The sequence below is a fragment of the Leucoraja erinacea genome, chromosome 25 (genome assembly GCF_028641065.1).
Source record: "Leucoraja erinacea ecotype New England chromosome 25, Leri_hhj_1, whole genome shotgun sequence".
Lineage (NCBI taxonomy): Eukaryota > Metazoa > Chordata > Chondrichthyes > Rajiformes > Rajidae > Leucoraja > Leucoraja erinaceus.
Window position 1 is genome coordinate 7749203 of NC_073401.1, and position 26196 is coordinate 7775398.

Genomic DNA, 26196 nt, shown 5'->3' on the forward strand with positions numbered 1-26196 from the left:
CTTCTCTCTCCCCCCTCCCCCTTCTCTCTCCCCCCTCCCCCTTCTCTCTCCCCTCTCCCCCCCCTCCCCCTTCTCTCTCCCCCCACCCCCCTTCTCTCTCCCCCTCCCCCTCTTCCTCTCTCCCCCCTCCCCCTTCTCTCTCCCCCCCCCTTCTTCTCTCTCCCCCTCCCCCTCTCCTCTCCCCCCCCCCTCCCCCCTTCTCTCTCCCCCCTCCCCCCCCTCTCTCTCCCCCCCCCCTCTCTCTCTCTCTCTTTCTCTCTCTCGCCTCTCTCTTTCTCTCTCCCCCTCACACCCTCCTATCTCTCCCCCCCCCACACCCCCTCTCTCCCCCCCCCCCCCCTTCTCTCTCCCCCCCTCCCCCTCTTTCACCTCCTCCCCATCTCTCTCCCCTCCTTCCCCCCCCTTCTTCTCTCCCCCCTTCTCCCCTCCTCCCCCCCTCCCCCCCCCTCCCCCCCCTTCCCCCCCCTTCCCCCCCCTCTCTCCCCCCCCTTCTCCCCCCCCCCCCTCCCTCCCCCCCCCCTCCCCCCCCCTCTCCCCCCCCTTCTCCCCCCCCTTCTCCCCCCCCCTTCTCCCCCCCCTTCTCCCCCCCCTTCTCCCCCCCCTTCTCCCCCCCCTTCTCCCCCCCCCCTTCTCCCCCCCCCTTCTCCCCCCCCCCCTCCCCCCCCCTTCTCCCCCCCCCTTCTCCCCCCCCCCCCTTCTTCCCTCTTTCTCTCTCTCTCCCCCCCCCCCCCCCCCTCCTTCCCCCCCCCCCCCCCCCCTTCCTCCCCCCCCCCCCCACCCCCCTCACCCCCCCCTCCCCCCTCCTTCTCCCCCCCCCTTCTCCCCCCCCCCCCCCCCCCCCCCCCCCCCCCACTCCCCCCCCCCCTCTCCCCCCCCCCCCCCCCCCCCCCCCCCCCCCCCCCCCCCCCCCCCCCCCCCCCCCCCCCCCCCCCCCCCCCCTCCCCCCCCCCCTCCCCCCCCCCCCCCCCCCCCCCCCCCCCCCCCCCCCCCCCCCCCCTTCCCCCCCCCCCTCTCTCCCCCCCCCCTTCTCCCCCCCCTTCTCTCCCCCCCCTTCTCTTCCCCCCCCCCTCCCCCCCCTTCTCCTCCCCCCCCTCCCTTCTCCCTCCCCCCCCCTTCTCTCTCCCCCCCCCTTCCTCCTATTTTTCTCAGATTTGGTGCAGAATATCTAATCACTGGGCTAATGCTGCTTTCCCAGAGTTAAGGTGTGAAGTGTGTATGATGTCTCTGTAACAACTAGCATATTAGAATCGTAGAGCATAGAATCAAGCCATTTGGTCCGACATGTCCATGCTGACCAGTGTGCAACCATCTGTATTAACCCCACCATCCAGCACGTAAAGCACACCCTCTATGTCAAGGGTTTCCAACCTGGGGTAAATTTACCCCCAGGGGGTAAATTTGTTGATTCTGGAACTTAAAATAATAATGTTAAAAACAGTATTTTAAAATTTCCCTTTATGGTTGCTTTGTTATGGTCGAAGTGTAAACCTAAATTACTGAACAGAACAGGGTGGAGGTAAATTTACTTTTGAAAAGTTGCAGGGGTAAAAGGGACGAAAAAGATTGGGACCCCCTGCTCTATGCCTATGCAATTCAAGTGCTCCTCTTGACAAATGTATATCTTGCTTGATCTTGGGTTGTTTATAGATATTTTTTTCATTTACCAGATGAAAGACGAACGCTTTAAATCTCTATTTGGTGCCTTTGGAACATTAACAGACTGCACATTAAAATTTGCAAAAAATGGAAAGTTTAGAAAGTTTGGATTTGTTGGATTCAAAACAGAAGAGGAAGCACAAACTGCTTTAAAACATTTCAATAAAAGCTACATAGACACTTCCAGGATTGCTGTAAGTATGCATGAATATTGTTAATTTATTACAAAAAATATGATCTTAAATTCTGGTTGCCGTTGTATAGCTGGTTTAATGTTTTGTGAGGCCTCTCAATCTTCAACGGTCATTTTCTGAGCATTAATCACCATTGGGTCAGGCATTTTTCTGACTATTCGTTCAAAAATTGTAAGATTGATTTGTTTGGCATTGAAATGTGTTATTTCCAAAATACTAGATTTTTTTTCTTGCTGTTGACCTCTTTCAGTAGCATTTTGACAGTAAGTTCACTTTCTAGATTATACACCACATGATAATAAGAGTAAAGGCATCTTTAAAGGGAGTCTTTCCTAATGGCTTTCACACTTCATGCTGTAGTTATTTGATCTGATTAATATTATGCATAAGTAAAGGGCCTGTCCCACTTGCGTGTCCTTGGCACGCAAATTACGCGACCTCGTGGTCGCGTTGAGGGTCGACGGTTCCGCGAAGGTCGGGCGCGATTACATGCCGTCTGGAACGCGTGACGTCATTTGAAGATGGACACAAAGCTAGAGTAACTCAGCGGGACCGGCAGCATCTCTGGAGAGAAGGAATGGGTGACTTTTTGTGTCGAGATTCTTCTTCAGGGTCTTGACCCGAAACGTCGCCCATTGTTTCTCTCCAGAAATGCTGCCGGTCCCGCTGAGTTACTCCAGCATTTTGTGTCTATCTTCAATTTTCTTGGCCCCGCTCTGGGAGTAGATGTGGGGGCGGATTCGGACCGCAACGGCCGTGAGCCCCAGGCCGAGTTCGGCGATCGTTTGCTTGCTTCTGCTGCTGTTGAAGGCGAGACGTTGCGTCGCGCCAGGGTCTTGGGCCTGTCCCACTTAGGTCGTCCTCTCCGCGACAGGCCGTTGGCACACGAAGATTTTGTTCACTACAAAAATTTCGGAGCCCCGCGCGATGTCGCGCACAACTACATACTCCTCCGCGCTTCAAAGTGGGACCGGCCCCGCGCGGCCATATGATGCCCGTGCGCCTCAACGCGACCACAATGTCGCGTAATTTGCGTGCCAAGGACACGTAAGTGGGACAGGCCCTTTAGTCATGCTGTTAACTGCTTCATACAACTTCTGGAAAAAAACCAAACAATACAATAATGAACCTTTTAGCTGATTACTCAATATCACCTTCAATTTGTGGCTACTTTGGGTAAATCTACTTTCCCCTCAGCTCCCCTGACATCAGTCTGAAGAAGGTGGACAAAAATGCTGGGGAAACTCAGCGGGTGAAGCAGCATCTATAGAGCGAAGTAATTGGTGATGTTTCGGGACGAGACCCTTCATACCTTCGATTTTTCCAGCATCTGCAGGTCTTTCTTAAACAATCAGTCTGAAGAAGGGTCTCAACCCGAAAATTCACCCATTCCTTCTCTCCCAGAGATGCTGCCTGACCCGCTGAGTTACTCCACCATTTTGTGTCTACCTTCTACTTTCCCCTCTCTGTGTTCAATAAAATAATTTCATGTTAATCTATTGTCTTAATGGACATTATAGAGTATCTTCCCCAGGACAAATTTCATATTTCAGACTGAAATATAACCTTTGGCCTTAAAACACAGTTTTCAATAAGAGATATGCTAAAGTTTTGTTGTTTAGTTTGGAAATGCAGCACAGAAACAGGCCCTCCGGCCCTCCAAATCTGTGCTGATCAGCGATCCCATACACCTGCACTATCCTACACACTTGTGGTGGTGGGCCTGATCTCTGACAACGACGAGAAGCCCTACCGGGAGGAGGTGGCTGGTCTAGCACTCTGGTGCCAGGATAACAGCCTCCTCTTGAACATCAAAAAAAACGAAGGAGCTGATCATGGACTTTAGGAGGGCACATCATCCGAGGGCGTACACTCCATTGAGGATAAATGGGGATCCTGTGGATAGGGTGAACTGTTTTAAATATCTGGGCGTCCACATCTCCGAGGATATGACATGGGCATCGCACGCCTCAGCACTCGTGAGTAAGGCAAGGCAGCGCCTTTATCACCTCAGGCAATTGAGGAAATTCAGAGTGTCTCCGAGGATCGTCCAGTGCTTCTACGCAGCGGCGGTGGAAAGCATCTTGTCCGGGAACATTACCATCTGGTTTGGGAATTGCTCTGCCAAGGACAAGAAGGCTCTGCAGAGAGAGTAGTGCGCCCCCCCCCCCCCCCCTCCTCTCTCCCCCCCCCCCCTCCTCTCCCCCCCCCTTAGTGTGTGATGCTGCATGCCAGCTCCCCCCCCGCCCCACAACCGCCCGTTGGGGGAACAGACCCAACTGGTCTGCACTTGGTCTAGTAGTAATTTAAATTTTCTTTCCATAAGAAGAAAAAATTATTTTGGAAATTAGGGCTGAATGGGCTGCTCCCATATTCTAGAGTTGTCTCAAAAGGCATTTTCAATGGTTACATTAGTATGCTTGAGACTACTGTATATTGTTGTATTGACGATTGCAGTGTCCTAAGGCAATAAAAAAAAAATAGGTAGGATTATCACCAAATGTTCGGTGAAATGGCTGGTGATATACATACTCGTCTCGATTTGGTGGATGGGGATAATCTTTTGATGGGTAGGAAGGAACTGCAGATGCTGTTTTAAACCAAAGAGACACAAAAATGCTGGAGTAACTCGGCAAGACAGTCATCATCTCTGGAGAGAAGGAATGGGTGATGTTTTGGGTTGAGACCCTTGTTCAGACTGATGTTCCGGAGAGAGGGAAATAGATAAGGAAGTGTAAGGTGTGAACATAGGACAAAGAGAATGGAGATCAAGGAAAATATTTTGAAGGTATGTGTCTTAAACCAAACAAAATGATGACAATTATTTACATACTATTTATGACGTTGATATGAATTTGACCACTGCCAAATTTCAAATTTGCCTTCAAGATGCAAGGAAAAATTTCACTGAGTAACTATGAGCTAATACTTAAACTCTTTTTTGTAGGTAGAGTTTTGTAAATCATTTGGGGATCCAGGATTGCCCAAACCATGGAGTAAACACTCTCAAAAAAATTCAACTGGAGAAACATCAAAAATGGCAGAGGACCACGAAGGTCAAAACAAGCTAAAGGTACACAGTAAATGTATTGTAAATCCTCTGCCATTATTTGAATACATTTCAAGGAATTTAAAATGTAATAAATCACTGTTCTAAGTGCAATTCAAAAGTACTATTATTAGTTTGAGCATAAGGAATGTTTAATGTATATAATATAAGCATTTGACTGGTTTGCTTTTATTATAATATTCTTGCCTTCTTGAGCAGAATGGCGTAGGTTTCCTTTATTGCTTTTGTCAGTTACAGCTTTGGTCTGAGAAATTATTTTCTCGTGGTTTGATAAAGGTTTAAGAGGAGTAATCCTGTTCTTAAAAAATAATGAAACTGATGAATGAAAGTGTTTTACTGAGCTAGATTTCTAATGTTTGGGTCAACATCAATTAACAATCTGTGGTTGCTGTTGAGGAAACAATAGATCAAGCAGTTTATCTTAACTATTAAGGTTTTAGAAATAAGCAGAAGGACTAAAAATATTATATTTCAATTGAAAAATTTAAAGCCTAATTGAAATTTATATTTGAATGTTTTCTACATAAGCGTTTTGCTGACATCTTGTGGTAGAGGTTGAGCATTGCATTATTTCATTATCCGTTTTGAGGGCCAAATTAGCCAGCCAAATGCGATGAAGGGTTTTTAACGTTCAGGTTTTGTGGCTGGGTGAAAAGATTTCCATTTGCTGTTACAGGATAAGAAAAATAAACTTGCCATTGAAGAGCTGGAATCTGTGAGTAAAAATTTGATGTTTTGGAATACATTGGTTTTTCAATCAGTAAATTATCTAATAACTCATGTGAGAAATGTGACTTGGCTTATTTTTTTCTAAAGCTGAAGAAAGATAGCAACTTTGAAGAATTTCTTGCTGTACATCAGAAACGTTGCAAAGTACCAACCTGGACAAATGACACTTTATCTGGAAAGAAGGAAGAGGCAAGAAAGGTAGATGATTATCTAAACTTCGATTCAGATGATTCCGAAGAACTGAGTGAGGAAGATGATATCAAGGGAACTAAAGGTAAACACTTATAGCCTTGCATTGCAGTAAACAGGTCAGATTTTAACAGTCAAGTCGGATTCAGATTCAATTTTATTGTCATTGCACTTTTCAGTACAACGAAATGGTTTAGCATGCAGTCATAACATAACATAAATAACAAAACGCACACTCAACACAGTTTTACATCCACCACAGTGAGTCCACCAGGCACCTCCTCTCTGTGATGGAAGGCAAAAGTCCCAAAGTCCTCGTCTCCTCCCTCCTTGCTCTCCCTCTGCGCTGAGGTGATCCATGCCTCCGATGTTGTGACCCCGTCGGCCGATAGTAAGGAAGTCCCGCGCTGCTGAATCCAAGCTCCGCGAACGGGCCGGTTCAAACTCCGCGGCCTGGGACGGTCGAAGCTGCCGCCCTCAAGTCCAGCGGAGGAAGCTGTTGTTGCGGGAGCTCCGGAAAAACAGGTCACCAACCTGTGACCTGCGAGCTCCCGACGATGACGTCGTCCACTGGCCCGCGACCGAGACCACTGGGGCTGCGGCCGAGCTACCGAAGCTCCGAAGTCGGGTCGCAACTCCATCGCAGCCCCGAAGTCGGCCAGCGAAGTTGGTAAGTCCTGGCTCTGCTTCCGGAGCCTTGAGGTCAGTCCCAGTTGGAGGCCGCCAGCTCTGCGATAGGCCTCAGCGCAGACGGAGACGGGGGATACGGCAAGAAAGGCCGCATCCCCCCGAAGGAAGAGTCAAAAAAATGTTTCTCCCCCCCCCCCCCCCCTCCCACACATACACAACTAAAATAAACCAAAATAAACTGTAACAACGGGACAAAAGAAAACAAAAAAAAAGAAAAAAGACAAATGGACTGCAGGCGAGCCGCAGCTGTAGGGCAGCGCCGCCACTTCCGACAATTTTTCAAACAAAGTGAAACAAAGTTGTTATATGCACAAGTATGGTGGGGTACTGGGTGTGTTTCCACTGTGAAGGAAATTACCAGAAATTCTGGAAATTCTGGTTGTCTTGGGGTACTTTTAGGGAAATAAAATAATTTCAGGACATTGCAGGAAATTTCCCAGCCCGGTAAGCCTTCCACAACTGCACATGTGGGACTGCCGCTCCAACTGCACACTCGCGGGAAGACGCCAAGGGTTCCAATCAGGCCCGCGGGATGATTTGCAGAAAAAAAATATGTACCTGTATATTTACTACCATCTGCACCTGCGCAGTTGGGGGAGGCCCGTCAGCCGTGTCACAATTGAAGCTGGTGACGTGGTAGGGATGCCGACTCCCCACGCATGTGCTGTGGGCCCGGTATCCGCGCATGCGCAGTTGGGGCGGCAATCGCACATGCGCAGTTGGGGACGGCTGACCGGGTCGGGAAATCCAGGTAATTTGGAATTCTATTTCAGGGAAAAAAAATGTTGAAGTGCGGAAGCACTGGGTACTAGTACAATGAAAATCTGGCTTGCACCAGTGTCACAGACATATAGTCCTAGACAGCGCATTAATACTTAAATTGTACAAGAGATTAGGCAAAAACCGCATGAAAAACGCAATTAGATATGGTGGTGCAAGAAGCCATGTTCCATTGCCAAATGTACGATAAATTTGTGGAAATATAGTTCACGATTCATATTTAACACCAATGTGTTGGTGTTAAAACTCAGTATTTGCCATCTTTATTCTGCATAACTTAGTAACTTTTGATATCTCAACATATGTGTGGGAATGTGGAAATTAGACCAGTTTGTATTTGCACACGGGCATTGGATGCCAGAGGAAGAGCTTGGGCTAAATGCCAAATACTTAAGTCTGCACTAGCTACAAAGACGATCAGTGGTATTCATTTTCTCATTAAATGGAAATGAATGGCTAAAGAAATCTCAAATAATTTGATAAATTGGAAAGACATCTTAGTTGATTAACAAGCTTTAGTAGCATTTTCAAAAATCTCTAAAAACTTGTTAAGTTTGTCAAGTAAAGGGTAAAACTTCTTTAAAGTGACCTGGGAATTTGTTTTATGCTGAAACTTAAGTTTTATCCACTGGGTGGCGCTTCGATGGCAGCCTCGCCAACAGTCTCTCTGTACTTTTCGTTTTTTTTTTGTTATTTTTAATGTGTTTATAAAGTTTGTGTAAATGTTCTCCGGTTTGTTTTATGTGGTGGGGGGGGGAGACTTTTATTTCATCTCTTATCTTGCCGGCGATGCGATTGTTTTACGGGTCATGGGCGTGGACTTGCCATCGGAGCCGATGCCTTACATGGGATCGAAGCTCTTAACCCGCGGCCTGCTGTCTATAATACCAAGGAGCTCACAGTCTCGGGAGAGACCGAGTCGGGAAGCTCCAAAAGCCGCACGATGTTCGACTAGCTCTGACCTGAGGTAGATCGCCAGCGCAGAGGAGCTGAGATTCTCTCCCGATGCAAGAGCTTGATCGCCCCAACGAGGAGGCCTGCCACCGGTTACAGGAGTAAGATCGTCCCGTCAATGGAAGGTTAGAGGCCCCCGACCGCTGGAGGACTAAGAAGGGAAGAGATTGACTTTTTTTTTTTCGCCTTCCATCACAGTGAGGAATGTGGAGCAGTCACTGTGGTGGATGTTTATGTTATCATTTATTTTGTGTGTCTTGTTGCTTTTTATTAGTATGACTAAATGGCAAATCAAATTCCTCGTGTGTTGCAAAACATACTTGTCTAATAAAGTACGTACGAGTAGGATTTAACGTTTCTTTTTGGGAAATCTTGGAAGCATTCAGTATGTTAGATGATCCAAGATTTTAATTACACCACCAGATAGACAATAGGTGCAGGAGTATGTAATTCGACCCTTCGAGCCAGTACTGCCATTCAATGTGATCATGGCTGATCATCCCCAATCAGTACCCCGCTCCTGCCTTCTCCCAATATCCCCTGACTGTTATCTTTAAGAGCCCTATCTAGCTCTCTCTTGAAAGTATCCAGAGAACCGCCTGTGAGGCAGAGAATTCCACAGTCTCACAACTCTCTGTGTGAAAAAGTGTTCCCTCATCTCCGTTCTAAATGCCTTACCGCTTATTCTTAAACTGTGGCTCCTGGTTCTGGACTATCCCAACATCGGGAACATGTTTCCTGCCTCTTGTGTGTTCAAACCCTTAATAATCTTATATGTTCCAATAAGAATCCCTCTCATCCTAAATTCCAGAGTATACAAGCCCAGCCACTCCATTCTCACATCATATGACAGTCCCACCATCCCGGGAATTAACCTTGTTAACCTACGCTGCACTCCCTCAATAGCAAGAACGTCCTTCCTCAAATTAGGGGACCAAATCCTGTGCACAATCGTCCAGGTGTGGTTAACAAGGGCCCTGTACAACTGCAGAAGGACCTCTTTGCTCTAATACTCAATTCCTCGTGTTATGAAAGCGAACATACCATTCGCTTTCTTCACTGCCTGCTGTATCTGCATGATAACTTGAAATACAGTAACCGCTTTTTATAACTGACCATAAAGGAGGAATTGTGTCTGTTATTGCAAATTGTCCACTATAACTGAGTAAGATTTATCATTGTACAATGATAATTATATAAGTAGTAGAAACAAACAGCTGCAGTTGCTGGTTAATCGACAAAAGAACACAAAGTCCTGGAGTAGCAGGTCAGGCAGCATCTCAGGAGAACATGGACAGGTGATGTTTTGGGTCAAGACCCTACTTCAGACACTCGATCTGGAACTGGGCCTGGAATATAGGTGAGATAAAGTCCCGGCCCAGGCCTGCTGGGGGAGAGGCGAGGATAGGTGGAGTCAATGGTCTGGGCCTGCAGCCGGACAGAGTGCAGGTAAGGGTTGATGGTGGCGGCGGCGGCAGCAGCCTGGGCTGTAAGCGGCAGTGGAGGCAGTGTGAGTCGGGGGTGGTGTCAGCAGCCGGGATTGTAAGCGTAAAGGGAGGCAGTATGCGAGGCCTGTAAGTGTCAGGGGAGCAGGGGAGTGGTGTTGGTGGCCGTCTGTACGACCATCTTCTATAACCAAAATCAGTTGAAACGGGTTTATTGTTAGTGACTTTTTTTTAACTTATTTTGTCAGTGGCATCTTTAGGTTGCCCTTTTGATATCCTGGCCTATGCAATGAATAACTGCACATCAGAAGCCTGATGTCAGATATTGTAACTGATCCACTCTTTGTCCTCCATTTGTCTCCATTTTAGTTATTGTCTTTGATCAGTTCTGTGATGTCATCTTAATCATCATATTAAACTTATCTGTGAGGGGCAGAAGTATTTTGACTTTGCCTACTAAATAAATTGGCATCCTTCTGCAGAGAAGGCAGTGAGCAAGAAATAAGCTTTACTCCCATGTTGAATGGAAGGATTTATGCTCCTGAATATACTTGATCTTTCATGTTAATAAAGTGGTACTGGTGATGATCTGGAAGCAAGTCACTTGCTCATAATATTTAAACTTCCAGGTGCACCAAAGAAAAGTCAGGAAGATCTTGCAGTGAAGAAAACCGTATCGGACATGGATTATTTAAGATCAAAAGTAGTTAAGACAGAAGAAGTGAATTCTGAAATTAATGAAGAATCTGAGACTGATGAAGAAATTAAGTTATCCTCTGAAGGAAATGCATTATTACACACAATTGATGACGAGAAGGAACAAGATGGAAAATTGGAGAAATTAGGACAAGAATATAAGAAGAAAGGAGCACTGGAGGTTTGAAAATGTTTTAGATTTTCTGAGCGGTTTCCCTCTCTGCCCCTCCCCTCCCTCTGCCCCCCCTGCCCCCCTCCCCCCCCCCTCCCCCCTCTGCCTCTGCCCCCCTACCGCCGCCCCCCCCCCTCCCCTCTCTCTGCCGCCCCCCCCCCTCCCTCTCTGCCGCCCCCCCCCCTCTCCCTCTCTGCCGCCCCCCTCCCTCTCTGCCGCCCCCCCCTCCTCCCTCTGCCTGCCCCCCCCCCCCCCCCCCTCTCCCTCTCTGCCCGCCCCCCTTTCCCTCTCTGCCCTCTCCCTCTCTAGGGAGTGGTGAGTATAGGGACCTATGAGTGAGTGGTGGAATATTGCGTTCGGGGACCAACGTTGGGGGACGGGACCCAACGGGTCCACTTAGTCTAGTATCCTCTAAACCTGTCCATCCATTTTACATTGCAATATATTTTTAATTCCAATATTTTATATCATCCAACTTAAAACTGTCTGACAAATGTAAATATAGAACATGAGTTTATGGCATTGTATTATGACCAGTGCTGTATGATTATTTTTAGAAACAATACTATAAGAATGAACCTACAACACAGTATACTTTGAAGCTCCGAGGTGCTCACTTTAATGTGAAAGAGGTACAGTTATTTTGTGCTTTGTTTTCTTTTACATTGATAACATAATCTTTGCGTGACAAATGTACAATTTGAAAATTTGATTTTGAAGTATCAGCAGAAGCAGAGAAAAAAATTCTATCCTAATTGAATATGATCTTAGGTATTTTATGCAGTGCTGGCAATTGTTTTAATCCTTTTTGATGGCATAATGGTTGTTGCAAATGCACCACATGCATCAAATGCACCACATATTGATGCAGAATATGTGGTGCATTTTGACCAGGATAATAGAAGCTTTGAACGCTACAATATTTTATATTTGTAATTGTACTACTTGCAAAATGAAATTACTGGTTAGAATAAAATTAGACGTACGAGATAAAGAAGAAAAACATTAATAATTTCCAGTGGGCTGATAAATATACAATTAACAGGAGGGAAATGCAAAGGGGCCAAGATAGAGACAGGTAAAATGTAAGAGTAAGAAAGTGGCAGTGTAATAAAGAAACGATGTTCATATTTTTCATGTGATTTTCTTTTCTTTTTTTTTGATCTCTTTAGACACAAGTAAGAGAATTCTTTGTTCCTTTGAAACCTGTAGCCATTCGAATCGTCAAAAATGCAAATGGCAATGCTACAGGTCTGTAACCAATTCTTTGCTTTCTCCTTGATCAATAATTTGTCTTAGAGAATGATGTACATTTTTGTATCTCTTACAAATATGAAATGAAGGTTTGATACGTGCTGTATTTAGCATCATTAGAAATCTTAAGTAATTCAATATTTATGTGTTATGTATGAAATGGTAAACACCCTTGTACTCTATGAGCTTATTGCATGGTGATGAATGGCGATTTATCTTGTTGATGTAGGCTGTTCCCGGTTTACACAAACTCAACTTATGAATGTGCCAGCGCAAGAACAAGTTCCCATAATATTATTAAATTCAAAAGTCTGACGTCCATCTGTTCATGCCCATGAACAGCAAAATTAGTTTCTCTCCTATACTTTCAGTAATTGGCTTTCTTACAGTTATGTTTTTTTGATGCATGTATCACAATGCTGTTATGGTATGGTAACTATTTCGCTTGGGGCGGCAGAATGGTTAAGTAAGTAAGTTTAGTGGCCAAGTATTCACATACAAGGAATTTGCCTTGGTGCTCCACCCACAAGTAACAACATGACATACAGTGACAGTTACGAGTGACTCAGAAAACACTAAACATTAATAATAATAAAACATTAATGATAAAACACCATTGATCAAGCATGTAAACCAACAAAATATCAGATCAAAGGGAGGCTACAGATTTTTGGCTGTTGAGTAGAGCAACTACTCGTGGAAAAAAGCTGTTTTTATGTCTGGCTGTGGCAGCTTTGACAGTCTGGAGTCGCCTTCCAGAGGGAAGTGATTCAAAGAGTTTGTGACCAGGGTGAGAGGGGTCAGAGATGATCTTGCCTGCTCGCTTCCTGGCCCTTGCAGTGTACAGTTCATCAATGGAGGGAAGGTTGCAGCCAACAACCTTCTCTGCTGATTAGACGATTTGCTACAGCGTCCAGGTGTCATGCTTGAGAACAGACTCTACGATGGCCGTGTAGAATTGGACCATCATTGCCTGTGGCAGATTGTGCTTCCTCAGCTGCCGTAGGAAGTACATCCTCTGTTGTACCTTTTTGACTGTGGAGTCGATGGTAGCCCCCCATTTAAGGTCCTTGGAGATGATGGTTCCCAGGAACTTAAAATACTCCACAGATGTGACTGTGGTGTTGTTGATGGTGAGTGGGGAGAGGGGAGGGGGAGCTCTCCTAAAGTCTACAATCAATTCCACTGTCTTAAGAGCATTGAGCTCCAAGTTGTTGCGATGGCATCAGGACGCCAGCTGTGACACTTCCTGTCTATAGGCAGATTCCCCCCCATCCTGAATCAGTCCAATCAGGGTTGTGTCATCCGCAAACGTGAGAAGCTTGACAGGTGTCTGTGGAGGTGATGGAGTTGGCGCCTCATAGCACCAGAGACCCGGGTTCAATCTGGACTTTGGGTGCTGTCTGTACAGAGTTTAGTGTTTCATTTAATTTATTGTCACATGTACCGAGGTACAGGGAAAAGCTTTTGTTTCGTGCTAACCAATTAGTGGAAAGACATTACATGTTAAAATAATTGTACGTTCTCCCTGGAACTGCATTAGTTTTTCCGGATTTTCCTCCCACACTCCAAAGACCTACAGGTTTGTAGGTTAATTGGTTTCGATTAAATTGTCTAGTGTGTAGCATAGTGAACGGGGTGATTGCTGGTCTGCATGGACTCATTAGGCTGAAGGACCACACTGTGTCTAAAAAAGAAAATCAAGCGATTTTTGTGATTTTCCCCAAATCAACTTAATTTTGGAGGTTTGTGTCAGTCTCCCTGCCTGCTTCCACTACCTGCAACCTCCGGCCACCACCTGCAACCTCCTGCCACCACCTGCAACCTCCTGCCACCACCTGCAACCTCCTGCAACCTCACCACCTGCAACCTCCGGGAACCGCACGGAAACCTTGGGTGGGGCGCAAAGTCTGCAGAGGTTTCCGTTCAGGTTTCCTAACTGGGACAGGGGCATAACTCTGCAGGCCAGACAGCATCTCCAGAGAAAAAGAACAGTTTCGGGTCGAGACCCTTCTGTAGATCAACCATATTAATCTCTGTCAATATAGCCTTCATCACATATATTATGCATGATACACATTCCACCATGTAATCCACTCCGGGATTTGAGTAGGACTACAGCCACTGATAACAGCCTGATCGTCCCTTAGCTTGGTAGTCTGCAAGTAAATGCAATGAGTGTAACAGTACGTATTGTTCTCTCTGCATGGGTTTTAATAAATGCTTTGTAATGGTTTAATTACAAAACATGGTGTCAGAAGATTTGGACCACTTCTCCATTTGATTTGCCTGAATTTATTTTAGTTTGGTTTTTTTGATCCCGTCTTCCTGCCATGGCTGGTGCCTTTCATAAAGCTGACCCATTAGTGTTTGATGGTGACCTCGCTGAACATTGGCGCACCTTTGAGGTAGAATATGGAGTGTTCATCCACGCGGCTCATCGTGATGCACCCGCTGATGTACAAGCTTCCATTCTCCTCAATCTGGCGGGCACTGAAGCCACAATACGGGCACAGGATTTCCACTACGCCCCAGCTGAGTTTGATAGTGCGGGTAATGTTGTGAGCCCTGCGAAATCTATCCGAGACCCAGTGTGTCTCCTTAGAAAGTTCCGACAGCTATGCCAACTACGAACTAGCTTGGTCATGGAGCATCACAGATTCTTTTCAAGTAATCAAAAGGAACACGAACCAGTCGAATCCTACATCTGTGCCCTGAAGCACATACTCTTTGCCCTCCGAACGGTTGCTTCCACACCGGGATGACCCCTGTGGATGGCATCGAAATACGTGTGTTGCAGAGATGCAGGAACAACTGCCTTGTCCTTTCACCACGATACCATCCTGAAGTACCAGTTCATCACAAACAGGGTAAAATGGGCAAATCAGGGGTGGTAGAATGTATTGCTTGTCTGGCCATCCGCATCAGATGACAGAGGAGACTGACTGTTGAGTGTCATCTGCAGCTGTTTGTGCTGCCAGATCGTCCAGACACGAGGATGGGAGGTAGGAGACCATCATAACAACAAAACCATCATCGTCTGACAGGTGTTTCTCACAGGTGTTGTGCGGAGCCCGTGACGGAGTGTCAGCTAAGTGCATATCCTTTCCGTCTTTGTAAACCAGTCTGATGTCATACTTTTGTAATTGCATCGTCATACGTTGAAGACGCACAGGGGCGGTGTGTATCACCTTGGTCAGTTTCAACAGTGACAGGGTTCCCGAAAATCAAGTCATTGAATTTCCTGCAGGCAAAGACCACAGAAAGCAGCTCCTTCTCGATCCGTGCGTAGCGCTGTTCTGTATCAGTCATGGTGAGGGAGATATAAGCAATTGGTCTGTGGCCTTTACCATCGATCTAGTGACAGGCTGCTCCCAGTCTGTATTGGGAGGCGTCACAAGTTAAAGTGACGGGTAGCTTGACATCGATGTAAGCAAGTGTTGGAACTCAGGACATCTGTTGCTTGAGAGTGTCAAACGCCCTCTGCTGGTGTTCGTTCCAGGTCCAGTCTGTATCTTTGTGAGTCAGTTGCCTTACTGGGGCTGAGAGTTCACTGAAGTTTGGGATTAACTTTCCCAAGGAGTTTACCATGCCAAGAAACCGTTGCAAGGAGTATGTCCTTTTGGCCTGGAATGGCCGACTTTGTGAGTGGGAAAGTCGAGTCCTGTGCGGTGTCCAATAGCCTAGCGCCGCACCAAGCCAAACAGCCCCTTCTCTTGCACCCCACACCTGGCTTGCCATGGTCTACAGTTGCAACTGACATTTTCGAGGGGCATGGCAATCGGTACCTGTTCCTGGTCGACTCGTACTCCAGATGGTTCGAGATAGATGCAGTCCCATCTCAGCCATGATTTTCCAGCCACAGGGCTCCCGTCCATTATCTCTCCAACAATGTCAGCCAATTCACCAGTCAGCACTTCAAAAACTTTGTTAAACGCTGGGATTTTCGCCACATCACCAGCAGCCTCGAATACCCGCAGTCCCCAATGGATTTGGCTGAACGTGCGGTGAGAAGTGCAAAACAAATGATGGAACGGTCCCATCGGGTCAGTTCCGACGTCTATCTCGACTTGCTTAATCTATGGAACATTTCTCGTGATCCGATTCTGCGTTCTCCTGCCCAGCGCCTTATGTCAAGGCAGACTCTCACTACGCTACCTGCAGCTAAACAGATGTTACACCCCAAATTTGTGCCCCGGCTGTGATCCAGACAAAATTCCAACTGTAACACGATACTCAGAAAAGATACAATGCCAAGTCAAGCACACCGCTTCTGCCACTGTCAATGGACAGGTTTGATGCAATAGGTTTGAGTACTATAACAAAAGGTCTTGCTAAGAGGCAGTGCAATGTCGGGGAAAGTAACAACGCAGAGAATTAATGATGATCTTATAGAAAGGCAGAGTCGGCTTCTTGATGTAACACTGCCACTTCTATTTCTTATATTTGTTGTTGTGTTGTGGCTGAGGTGATACACCTCAAACAATTGCAACCGCATTACTTTGAACTACTTTTGACTTTAATCAGTGGAGAGCTTTCCTCTTCTTTTCTTGGTACACTATTCATTTAGACTGTTTATGTTGTTCATCAGATGACGGCTGATGACTAGAAATGTATAAAATGGAGAAGGAATTATCCAGATTAATATTGTGCTGCATTTTATTGACAAGACATGGAAATATTTCTACATTGATGAATAAATCACCTGTTAAATAGTGTAGCTGCAAAGTGGTTTGACCCCATTTAGTGTAGTGAATTCATGCTTCTATTTCATGAAATTGTGTGGATTGAGTTGCACTGGCTAAAAAGTGGTGGAAATTTCAGGATGTGTTTGAAGAGTCATTTTTTTTTCCTAAGTGATGTTAGTGAACTAGATAAATCTATCTGACAATCCGATGGTTTCAGCTGTCACTAATTTCTGGTAGTAGCCTTTGATTCCACTTATCTCACTTTACAGTTTAAATCTTCTAGTTGCTTTGATGAGTTTTGAACATGCTTCATTAGTCAACATCACTAGATTACTGATTTGGCAACTTAATCATAAAGCTGCTTTTCCCTTTTGACATGCTACTCATTGGGTTCATTACCTTTAAGTCTAACTTCAGGAATGCTTCTTTTATTGGTCTTCCTTTGCAAATCCTATCCTTATTCAGTGCTGACACATGGTCACAGCTTATCAATATTTTGATCAGAACAAATTCCTATCAGTTTGGAAAAAGATGCTTCCATTGTTTTCAAATTGTTTTCACAACATTTTTAAGACCAAAAATTTGATCCTATAGGGTATTTTGGTTGGCAAACTCATCGGAATGGTATGGGAAAGATAACCAACAGCGTGAACTTAGCTTTTGTAATTAGACTAAACCCTTCCACTCTATTAAGAAACAAATTAAATACTAATTTTTGGTCATTTATTGTTTTGTTTGCTTCTGTATCATGTATTTGAATATGAATATTTTGCTTCATAATAACAATTTGAATTTACATAAGTCTTTTGAATTTTGCAGTGTCTACATTCATCATGTTAAGAAAGTGATGTTACATTTGATAAATAAATTCAGTTTTGTGGAATATTTCTTCTGCAGGATATGTATTTATAGATTTCCAATCCGAAGATGATCTTGAAAAGGCTTTGAAGCGAGATAGAGAGTACATGGGTAAGATATTTTTATGAGGCAGTTACCCTTGTTCTACAGGTTGCACACTGACTTTCTGGCACCCTCAGTTCCAGTGTTTTTCTGGAGTGTCTGTTTTTCTGGACCAACAGGAGTCATTTTGATAATGACATAACAGTACACCCCTGAACCCTAATGACACACCTCTCATGTCTCCAAAGCACCATGGGGTGCCAGAAACTTAAAAAAAAAAAACGAATATAAAATGTGAATTGAATGTGAATGGAATGATCTGCTGATCCATCCCCGGCTCCCACCATCACCGGCAATTGGAGACCTGGCTTCTGACTTCACTGCCGACTCACAATGTGCACCAGTAAGCCTCTCTGATCTGCTGCTGTTTCATTCTGCCAATGCCGCTAATCTGGATGAGGGAGCCCTTCGCCGGTTCACACGGCTGTTGTTGTGGCTTGCATTGTAGCCCCCTCCAGGATGTGCTTTCTTCAGTCCATTGCCAACGGCAGATGCGTTCGGGGGCTCCTCCCCTCTCATCTGCTGTCACTTCCAAGGTGGAGTATGTCGATGACTCCGAGGGAAGGAGGAAGTGGCGGTGAGAGGAGGGGGGCTGACTGGACAGAGTGACAGGAAAAGCAGGAGGCGAATGTTGAGCAGGAAGCAGATAAAACCGGTGTCGTCAGCAAAAGAACTGCAGCAGGTGAGGGGCTCGCTGGTGCACCTTGCGAATCGTGAGTGGGGTTGGAAAATGGGGCTCTAAACGGTTGGCAGGTCATTCCATTCACATTCAGTTTACCATGCCATCTATGGCCACTCAGGGAATTTCAACAGCTCTTGTTATATTGTCGGATTTTAGGCGGAAAATCAGTGTTCAACCTGTATAGCCCATCCTTATAAAGTAAAAATGTAATTTTGTAAGTCTGGAATGGTGTCAAAACTTGTGTTACTCAAAATATTTTCTGCTTTGTTTAAAGGTAGAAGATATGTTGAACTTTTTAGAATGGATAATACACAAAAAACTAAACCAGTTACAACAGATAATCAAAAATGGCTAAAAAGGGAAAAGAAAGCAGGTGAAGTGGAAGAGGATGTCTCTGAATCAGGAAGATTGTTTGTTCGAAATTTACCATATACTTGTGCAGAGGACGATTTAGAAAAAGTTTTTTCTAAATATGGTAAGTGGCTAATATTCGAATATAGAACAGTACAGCTCAAGAACGCGCCCTTCGGCCCACAATGTCTGTGCTGAACATGATGCTGTTAAACTGATCTAATCTGCCTGTATATGATTCACATCCTTTTATTTTGTGCACTTCTATGTGCATGTCTAAAAACCTCTTGTACCCAAATATCATATCTGCCTCCACGACCACCACAATCATTCTCGTTTTATGTTTTGAATCATTTGCTAAATTAATTTCAGGTGTTTTTTAAATGTCTCCGATTATCATAGCCATTGACAAAGTCTATCAAAGATCATCAGTGTAGTACAGAGGGTGGGACTAGAAGATGGTCTCTGCTCACTGCCCAATACAACTGCAGTTGATCACAGAACTAAGGCCTAAAACTGTTATGTGGCAGAGGATGGTGAGGGGTGGAAGACAGCAGTCTGACCCATTGAATGTTTTTGATTTTTTTAAATACGTTTTTATGGCTGCCATTTATTACACAACTTGTTAGCTACATAAGTGAAATCAGTGGCATCTTTAAGCCAGCAAGTAAATATGAAAGGCTTATTAAATGCCATAAATAGTTGGTGCAAGTATGTTGTAAGTTATATAGTCGACTTCCGAGAAGGTGGATGATGACTCGGAAATTAGATTTTTCATAAAAGGCACAAAACCCAGTATTTTCAGCCAATACTGCATCTTGAGAATACATTTTTTTTTGAAATGTTAAGTAATTTTTATGATTTGATATCAGCTTGAGCCAGAGAATTAAATCTTTTATCTTTATTTCGAACGTTAATCATGCATTTCCATTGATTATCAACAGGTCCATTGTCAGAGATTCATTTTCCTATAGACAATCTAACGAAGACACCAAAAGGATTTGCCTTCATTACATTTATGATACCCGAACATGCAGTGCGGGCCCTTGCTGAATTAGATGGTGATATATTTCAGGTATGTTTGTAGTAACTCAACATGTTTTTAGTTTAATTCAAAATGTAACCCAAGGAATACAACAACATTTAAAGTGATTTAATTCTGTGTTTTGATAAAGACTAAATAATTGAAAAAGATTCCAATCGGGAGAATGCGTTATTGCCAATTGTGTGCCATACCAAGTCAAGTCAAGTTTATTTGTCACATACACATACGAGATGTGCAGTGAAATGAAAGTGGCAATGCTCGCGGACTTTTGTGCAAAAGCCAAACAACAAAACAACCAAACAAATTCTAAACACAATCATAACACCCATATTCTTTTACATAATAAATAATGGAAGGAAAAACGTTCTGTGGAGTTAGTCCCTGGTGAGATAGGCGTTTACAGTCCGAATTGCCTCTGGGAAGAAACTCCTCCTCAACCTCTCCGTTCTCACCGCATGGCAACGGAGGCGTTTGCCTGACCGTAGCAGCTGGAACAGTCCGTTGCAGGGGTGGAAGGGGTCTCCCATGATTTTGTTTACTCTGGAGTTGCACCTCCTGTTGTATAGTTCCTGCAGGGGGGTGAGTGAAGTTCCCATAGTGCGTTCGGCCAAACGCATTACTCTCTGCAGAGCCATCTTGTCCTTGGCAGAGCAATTCCCAAACCAGATGGTAATGTTCCCGGACAAGATGCTTTCACCGCCGCTGCGTAGAAGCACTGGAGGATCTTCGGAGACACTCTGAATTTCCTCAATTGCCTGAGGTGGTAAAGGCGCTGCCTTGCCTTACTCACGAGTGCTGAGGCGTGTGATGCCCATGTAATATCCTCAGAGATGTGGACTCCCAGATATTTGAAACAGTTCACCAGATTAAAGTATTATTGCATAAGTAGTAGAAACAAACAACTACAGTTGCTGGTTAATACACAAAAGTACACCAAGTGCAGGTCAGGTAGCATCTCCGGAGAACATGGATCATTGACACTTCGGGTTGAGACCATTTAGACTCTTAGTCCGGAACTGGTCCTGGAATCCAGGTGAGTTGACGCCCTGGCCTGCTGGTGGCTGTGGGAGAGGCGATGATCGGTGGAATCAATGGCCGTGGCCCGTGGGCGGCCGGAATGCATGTGAGGATCGGTGGTCAGGCGTGACGACGGACAGTCCAACCTGGAGGTGGCACAAGCCGTGAATTGTGCAGGCAACCGGCATTGTAAGAGGCTTGGAGGCAATGCAAGCCAGTGGTGGCGCAAGCGGCCATTGGTCTAAGCAGCAGGTGAAGCGGCGAGAGCATCACGCGCTGTAAATGGCAGGGGAGGCGGTGCAAGCCGGGGACTGGCAGAGGCAGCCAGCGCTATAAGCGGCAGGGGAGGCGGTGTGGTCGGGGGGGGGGCATGGGCAGTCATCGAAAGGTGTGTTCATTCTAAAGAGGTCCATTAAAACGAGAGTTTGCTGTAAAAGGTATATTAACCCTATTTCCATCTTTAACTAGTTTTAGCTTTGAGAATGGAAAAAATGAAAAGTAGTCTTGGAGTGAACATTTTCAATATACATCTAACAAACCGTAACATCTAAAACATTCTGGTTCAGGTTTTCCCAAACTATAGCTTGGGGGGCTATGTTTAGGATGCAGCAGAAATCTTGTTGCAGGGTCTTTTGGATATGTGTTAATCCAGTACACTGAGACCACTGCATGTAGGGCAATATGCACATTTCACACCATCTGCATAAAATTCTGTTCTGCATTGGATGTCCAATAGAAGACTGAAGCAGATCTTAAATCATGAATTAAGGTTTGCTTTATTTAATTAATAGCTTTCATCCTGTCAGGAGCATTTGTCAGGAATTTTCACTACCTGTTATTTTTCTTGTCTAAAGCAGTGGATAAAGTTAGTTTGTCAGAGAACTGTAAGAATGTTCATGTCCTCTTAACCACCAGATAGCATAAATCACACAAGCTCGCAATAATTTCTGTGGAGATTTATTGAATAAACAAGCTAGTTTGGTACATGTGTTACTTAGCAAAAACCATATCCACTTCAGCTTACCTTTTCTACTAATGTAAAGTTTTGGGAGTGGTGCAACAAATATTTGTCATGGATTGCAGTATGTAACTGCCAATAAATATTTTCAAATACTCCTCTTGGCCTTATTGAGCAGAGTTTTTAAACTCTGGAGTTTTTTTAATATATTTCAAGGACATTTCCAGGATTGTGGTGTTTATTCATATGAGTAGTGCGCAGAGCATTTTAAAAAACACTGGATGTTGTTTTAAACTTCGGTGCAAGTCCAGAAATGTTGGCTTTTAAGTTAAACCAATCAAACTTGGCAATGGTATGGTTTGCTTGCCATCACTGTGTTTAAAAGTTAGGAAATCATGATGCAGTTTTATAGGATTTTGATTCAGCCACATTGGAATATTGTGACAGTTCCGATCTCCCCATTACAGGAAGGATGTAGAGGCTTTGTTCTCACTGGAACACCAGAGGTTGAGGGGAGACCTGATAGAAGTGTACAAAATGATAAGAGGCATAGATATAGGGTACACAGTCAGAACCTTTTTCCCAGGATAAAAATATCAAAGACTAGAGGACATAGCTATAAGGTAAAAGGGAGAAAGTTTAAAGCAATTTGTTTTAATACAGTGGATGGTGGATGCCTAATGTGCTGCCTGGGCTAGTTGTGTAGGCTGATACGATAGTGGTGTTTAAAAGGCTTTTAAATGAGTACATAGACATGCAGGGAATATAGGGGTATGGATGATGTGTGGAGAATGGATGAGTATAGATCTTGGCATCATTTGGCACTGGCTTTATGGGCCTATTCCTATGCTGTACTATATGTTCTACGTTCTGTACCATTTTCTTAAATATAATAATCATATAGTTCTCATCGTTAGTTGCACATTTGTTATAATATTAGTACATCGGCTTATCAGCGTCTTGTAACACTGCAGTCTGGTAGCATTTATTAGACTCTTAAATGTATTATTTTTAAAACATACCCAGTCCTTTACATAATGGAAAAGAAAGAATCCTTTATAGGACATGCAAGTAACAATTGGTAAAAAGAGAAATGACCAGATATTTCACTTTCTATTCTATTCAGGGCAGGATGATGCATATTTTGCCATCGATGGTAAAAGAGGAGAAAGATGAAAGTGATAATAACTTGGGTTCCTCTGCATTCAAGAAAAATAAAGCAGCTCAAGAAAAGGCCAGAAGTAACAGGTTGGATATCAGCACATTGACAATTTTTATGTTTCTGTATCCCCTAATTGTATTTTAGAGACCATTCTCAGGTTAACATTTTCTTGCCTAATTTTGTAGACCATGTCATTGTGGTGCTGTCAAATGGAACTTATTAATAATTTGGTCAATGTTTTGCCTGGACTACTTACTTCAGACTGCCTTACAACCTTAACCTAAACATTAAGTACAGATCTGAATTCCTGATTTGATCTGACTGCAGCATGTAACTGAGGAGAGCATCAAAGAGCTTGGTGAAGCTGAAATCTGTGGGTGTTAAGGGTTCTTTTTAGCCCCATCATCTTAACCTCAGACCTCACTGCTGGAGTTTCCCATGGCAACGTCTTGGGCCCAACCATCTTCACATTGTTCAACACTAATCTTTTGTCTATTTATAAGGTTGAAAGTCAAGATGCTCACTGGTGGAACAATGTTCAGGTGTTTGATTCTGATTTTAAGATTTAAGAATTCCTTTGTTTAAAAAAAAAAATTAAATATATCTGTTTTTACATTGGGTATAAATGTATATTCCTTTTTACTCCAGCTCGCATAACTGGAACACTTTATTTGTTGGAAGTAATGCTGTTGCTGATGCAATAGCAGCAAAGTACAATGCCACCAAAAGCCAAGTGCTAGATCATGTAAGTAATGGGATGAGTCATTTTAACTGATGATTTGCAATAAAAAGTAAAAACATTACAAGACAGAAATGCATTTTAAAAGCAGGTCTGATTTTTCTTATGGATCAGTTTGTTGCCTTTTGTTTTAGTTAGGAACGATATTTGGAGATGTGTAACCAGTTCAGGCACGATGTGACCTGCAAATATTCTATGATATGAACTGCTGGAATAGTTGATGAGGGCTCTAATGTTTTAATATTGACAATTTGGATTCATTTGAACCAGAGGATCACTTTCTTTCATTTTACATTTTAAGAACTGGCTAGCTTTTCATTCTCAGATGAAAGCAGCAATTTGGTTCTTAACTCTTCAGTTTCCTGTTAACTTTTGTCTCATTCACTGTATCCTCACTGATTCAGTAGTAAGAGAATAATGCCAGTACTCCTGTCAGCACTTTATTTCCCCTCTTTCTCTTCTTCGGCTCTCCCCAGCCCTTCCCCACATTTGTATGAACACGTGCTCAACTTTTAGCATGTGGGGGAAAAAAGCACTTCAAGGGATAGATTCAAGATTCAATTTAATTGCCATTTGGACCCCTTGAGGTCCAAACGAAATGCCGTTTCTGCAGCCATACATTACAAACAAATAGACCCAAGACACAACATAATTTACATAAACATCCATCACATCGCTGTGATGGAAGGCCAAAAAACTTATAACTCCCACTGCACTCTTTTCCCCCACCCCCCCCCCCCCCCCCCCCCCCCCCCCCCGATGTCAGAGTCAAAGTCAAAGCCCCCGGCTGGCGATGGCGATTGTCCCGCGACCATTAAAGCCACGCCGGGTGGTGCGCGGTCGCACACCGGGTCTTGGTGTTAGAGCCCCCGGCGTGCGCTCGCACAGTCCCGCGGCCATTCCAAGCCGCGCGGGGCGGTGATGTCAGGCCCCGCTCCAGGAGCTCTTCGACCCCGCAACTTGGGCGGGAGAAGTCGCCGTTAAGAGAGCCCTGAAAAGCGGTCTCCCTCCAGGGACCCGCGGGCTCCCGGTGCTGCCGTCCGCCAGACCCGCTGTTGCAGCCTCCGAATCTCCGGAGGTCGGGCCGCAGCAGCAGCAGAGCTCCACCACCGCTCCACCCGCTCTGGACTCGGCCAGCTCCGCGACGGTGAGGTGAGTCGTTGGCACCAGAGCCCCCAGTCTTCTCCTGTTGGAGGCCGCTCCTCGTTGCAGCCCCAACGACAACGGAGACCCGACAAAGAAAAGGTCGGGTCTCCCGTGCAGGGAGAGATTTAAAAGTTACCCCCTCCCTCCCACCCCACCCCCCACACACACACCCCAACAAAATATAACAAAAACTACATAGACATATAGACAAAAAATAATAAAAACGCTGACAGGCTGCAGAGGCCGCTGCTGACGAGAGGATACAATAGTTGTTTATAGGGACATGGATACAAATCTGTTATATATTTTTGAAAACAAGTTCAGTGATATGCTTCTGGAGTTGCTAATCTCCCCATGCTCATGGTCCCCATCCGCCTGAATTTGTGTGGACAAGATCTGGAACACTGACTTTGCTTTTACAGACGGCCCTGGAGCCAAGCAGCAAGGCAATATGTGTTGATGTGGATTGTATGGAACAGCTGACAAAATACAGAAAATCCAGGCGAATGTTTTCTGATGGATCAGATCTATTATATCACTTGTGTAAATACTGTTGTACATCATAGTTAACGGTATAACTAAAAATCTTTGGAGAAATAAGTCTAATAATTTGGACTAAACTTTGTTTTGGTCTCTCTGTTTATCATAGATTCTGTGTTATTACTCCAGGATATTTTGAGCATTCGACATTTAAAGTGAATTTACAAGCTTTTATTTTGGCCATTGGAATGTTTGCTAAAAATTAAACTGAGTTATAAAAAGTAGATCTAATTAGCTGATAGTATGTAACAGCATCAAAGCACAAATATGATATAATCTAGCTATGGAAGCAATGGAATGTAGCTAAATAAAAATCTGACAAGCACTATCAATGAGCACACAGCCCGGTTTGAATATCAGCTTACTACATTAGGTTTAATGGAAATAATTTTCCCATTGATGACGTTTGTGCTATTTACAATGCTCGTGTTGGGTCTGATACAAAATTCTCACGATGGCATGTGGGCTTATACCTGCAAAATACGAACCCATCTGTCCTAACATAATACCTCAACTTGAATTAAGCGTACAATAAATATGAATGCACTGAAATTGACCATTCATCCTAACTGTATTCACCTGCTTATACTCTTAAAACTACCTTATTTAAAACCATTAGTTAAGAGTCTTAATCATGTTGCATTTGTGCATAATGTACACTTTAAATCCTTTCACATCAATAATTGTTTTCTGTCATGTTTCTCAAATGGCCTGATTCTGCTTTTTCGTTACATCCCTCTTCATCTTGTCAGTGGGGGAAAAAAATCTCTTTCTCCTATCAATTCCTGTCCTGTAAAAATGTTAATAAAATTGCTACAAAATTTGTTTAGTGTGTATACAAGCTCAATTTATGCATCTGTCCTAATAATTTAACTCTTGGCGAACTACAACATTTATCTACAAAATATGACATTCTTTCAAGGTATAGTAACCAAAACTACACCAATTAATCTTCATTCTACCATAGCTATGCATAATTGTGGAAAATTGTCTTCCCATGATATTGATGGCCACTGGTAAAAAAAGATGTTTGACCTAATGCTTATCTATTGTTAATTAGTTCAAACTTGTATAAAGCT

General features: G+C 44.3%; 1 protein-coding gene across 1 annotated transcript in view; it reads left to right on the plus strand.

Annotated features, from left to right (window-relative positions):
• Positions 1-26196, plus strand: part of rbm19 (RNA binding motif protein 19) — a 216902-nt gene that overhangs the window by 3731 nt on the left and 186975 nt on the right. The window contains 12 exon segments of the mRNA XM_055655605.1: positions 1668-1850; positions 4798-4923; positions 5597-5635; positions 5737-5923; positions 10337-10584; positions 11133-11207; positions 11748-11826; positions 17415-17486; positions 18434-18634; positions 19455-19585; positions 22657-22778; positions 23341-23437. Coding sequence (XP_055511580.1) covers positions 1668-1850; positions 4798-4923; positions 5597-5635; positions 5737-5923; positions 10337-10584; positions 11133-11207; positions 11748-11826; positions 17415-17486; positions 18434-18634; positions 19455-19585; positions 22657-22778; positions 23341-23437 — 1560 coding nt within the window.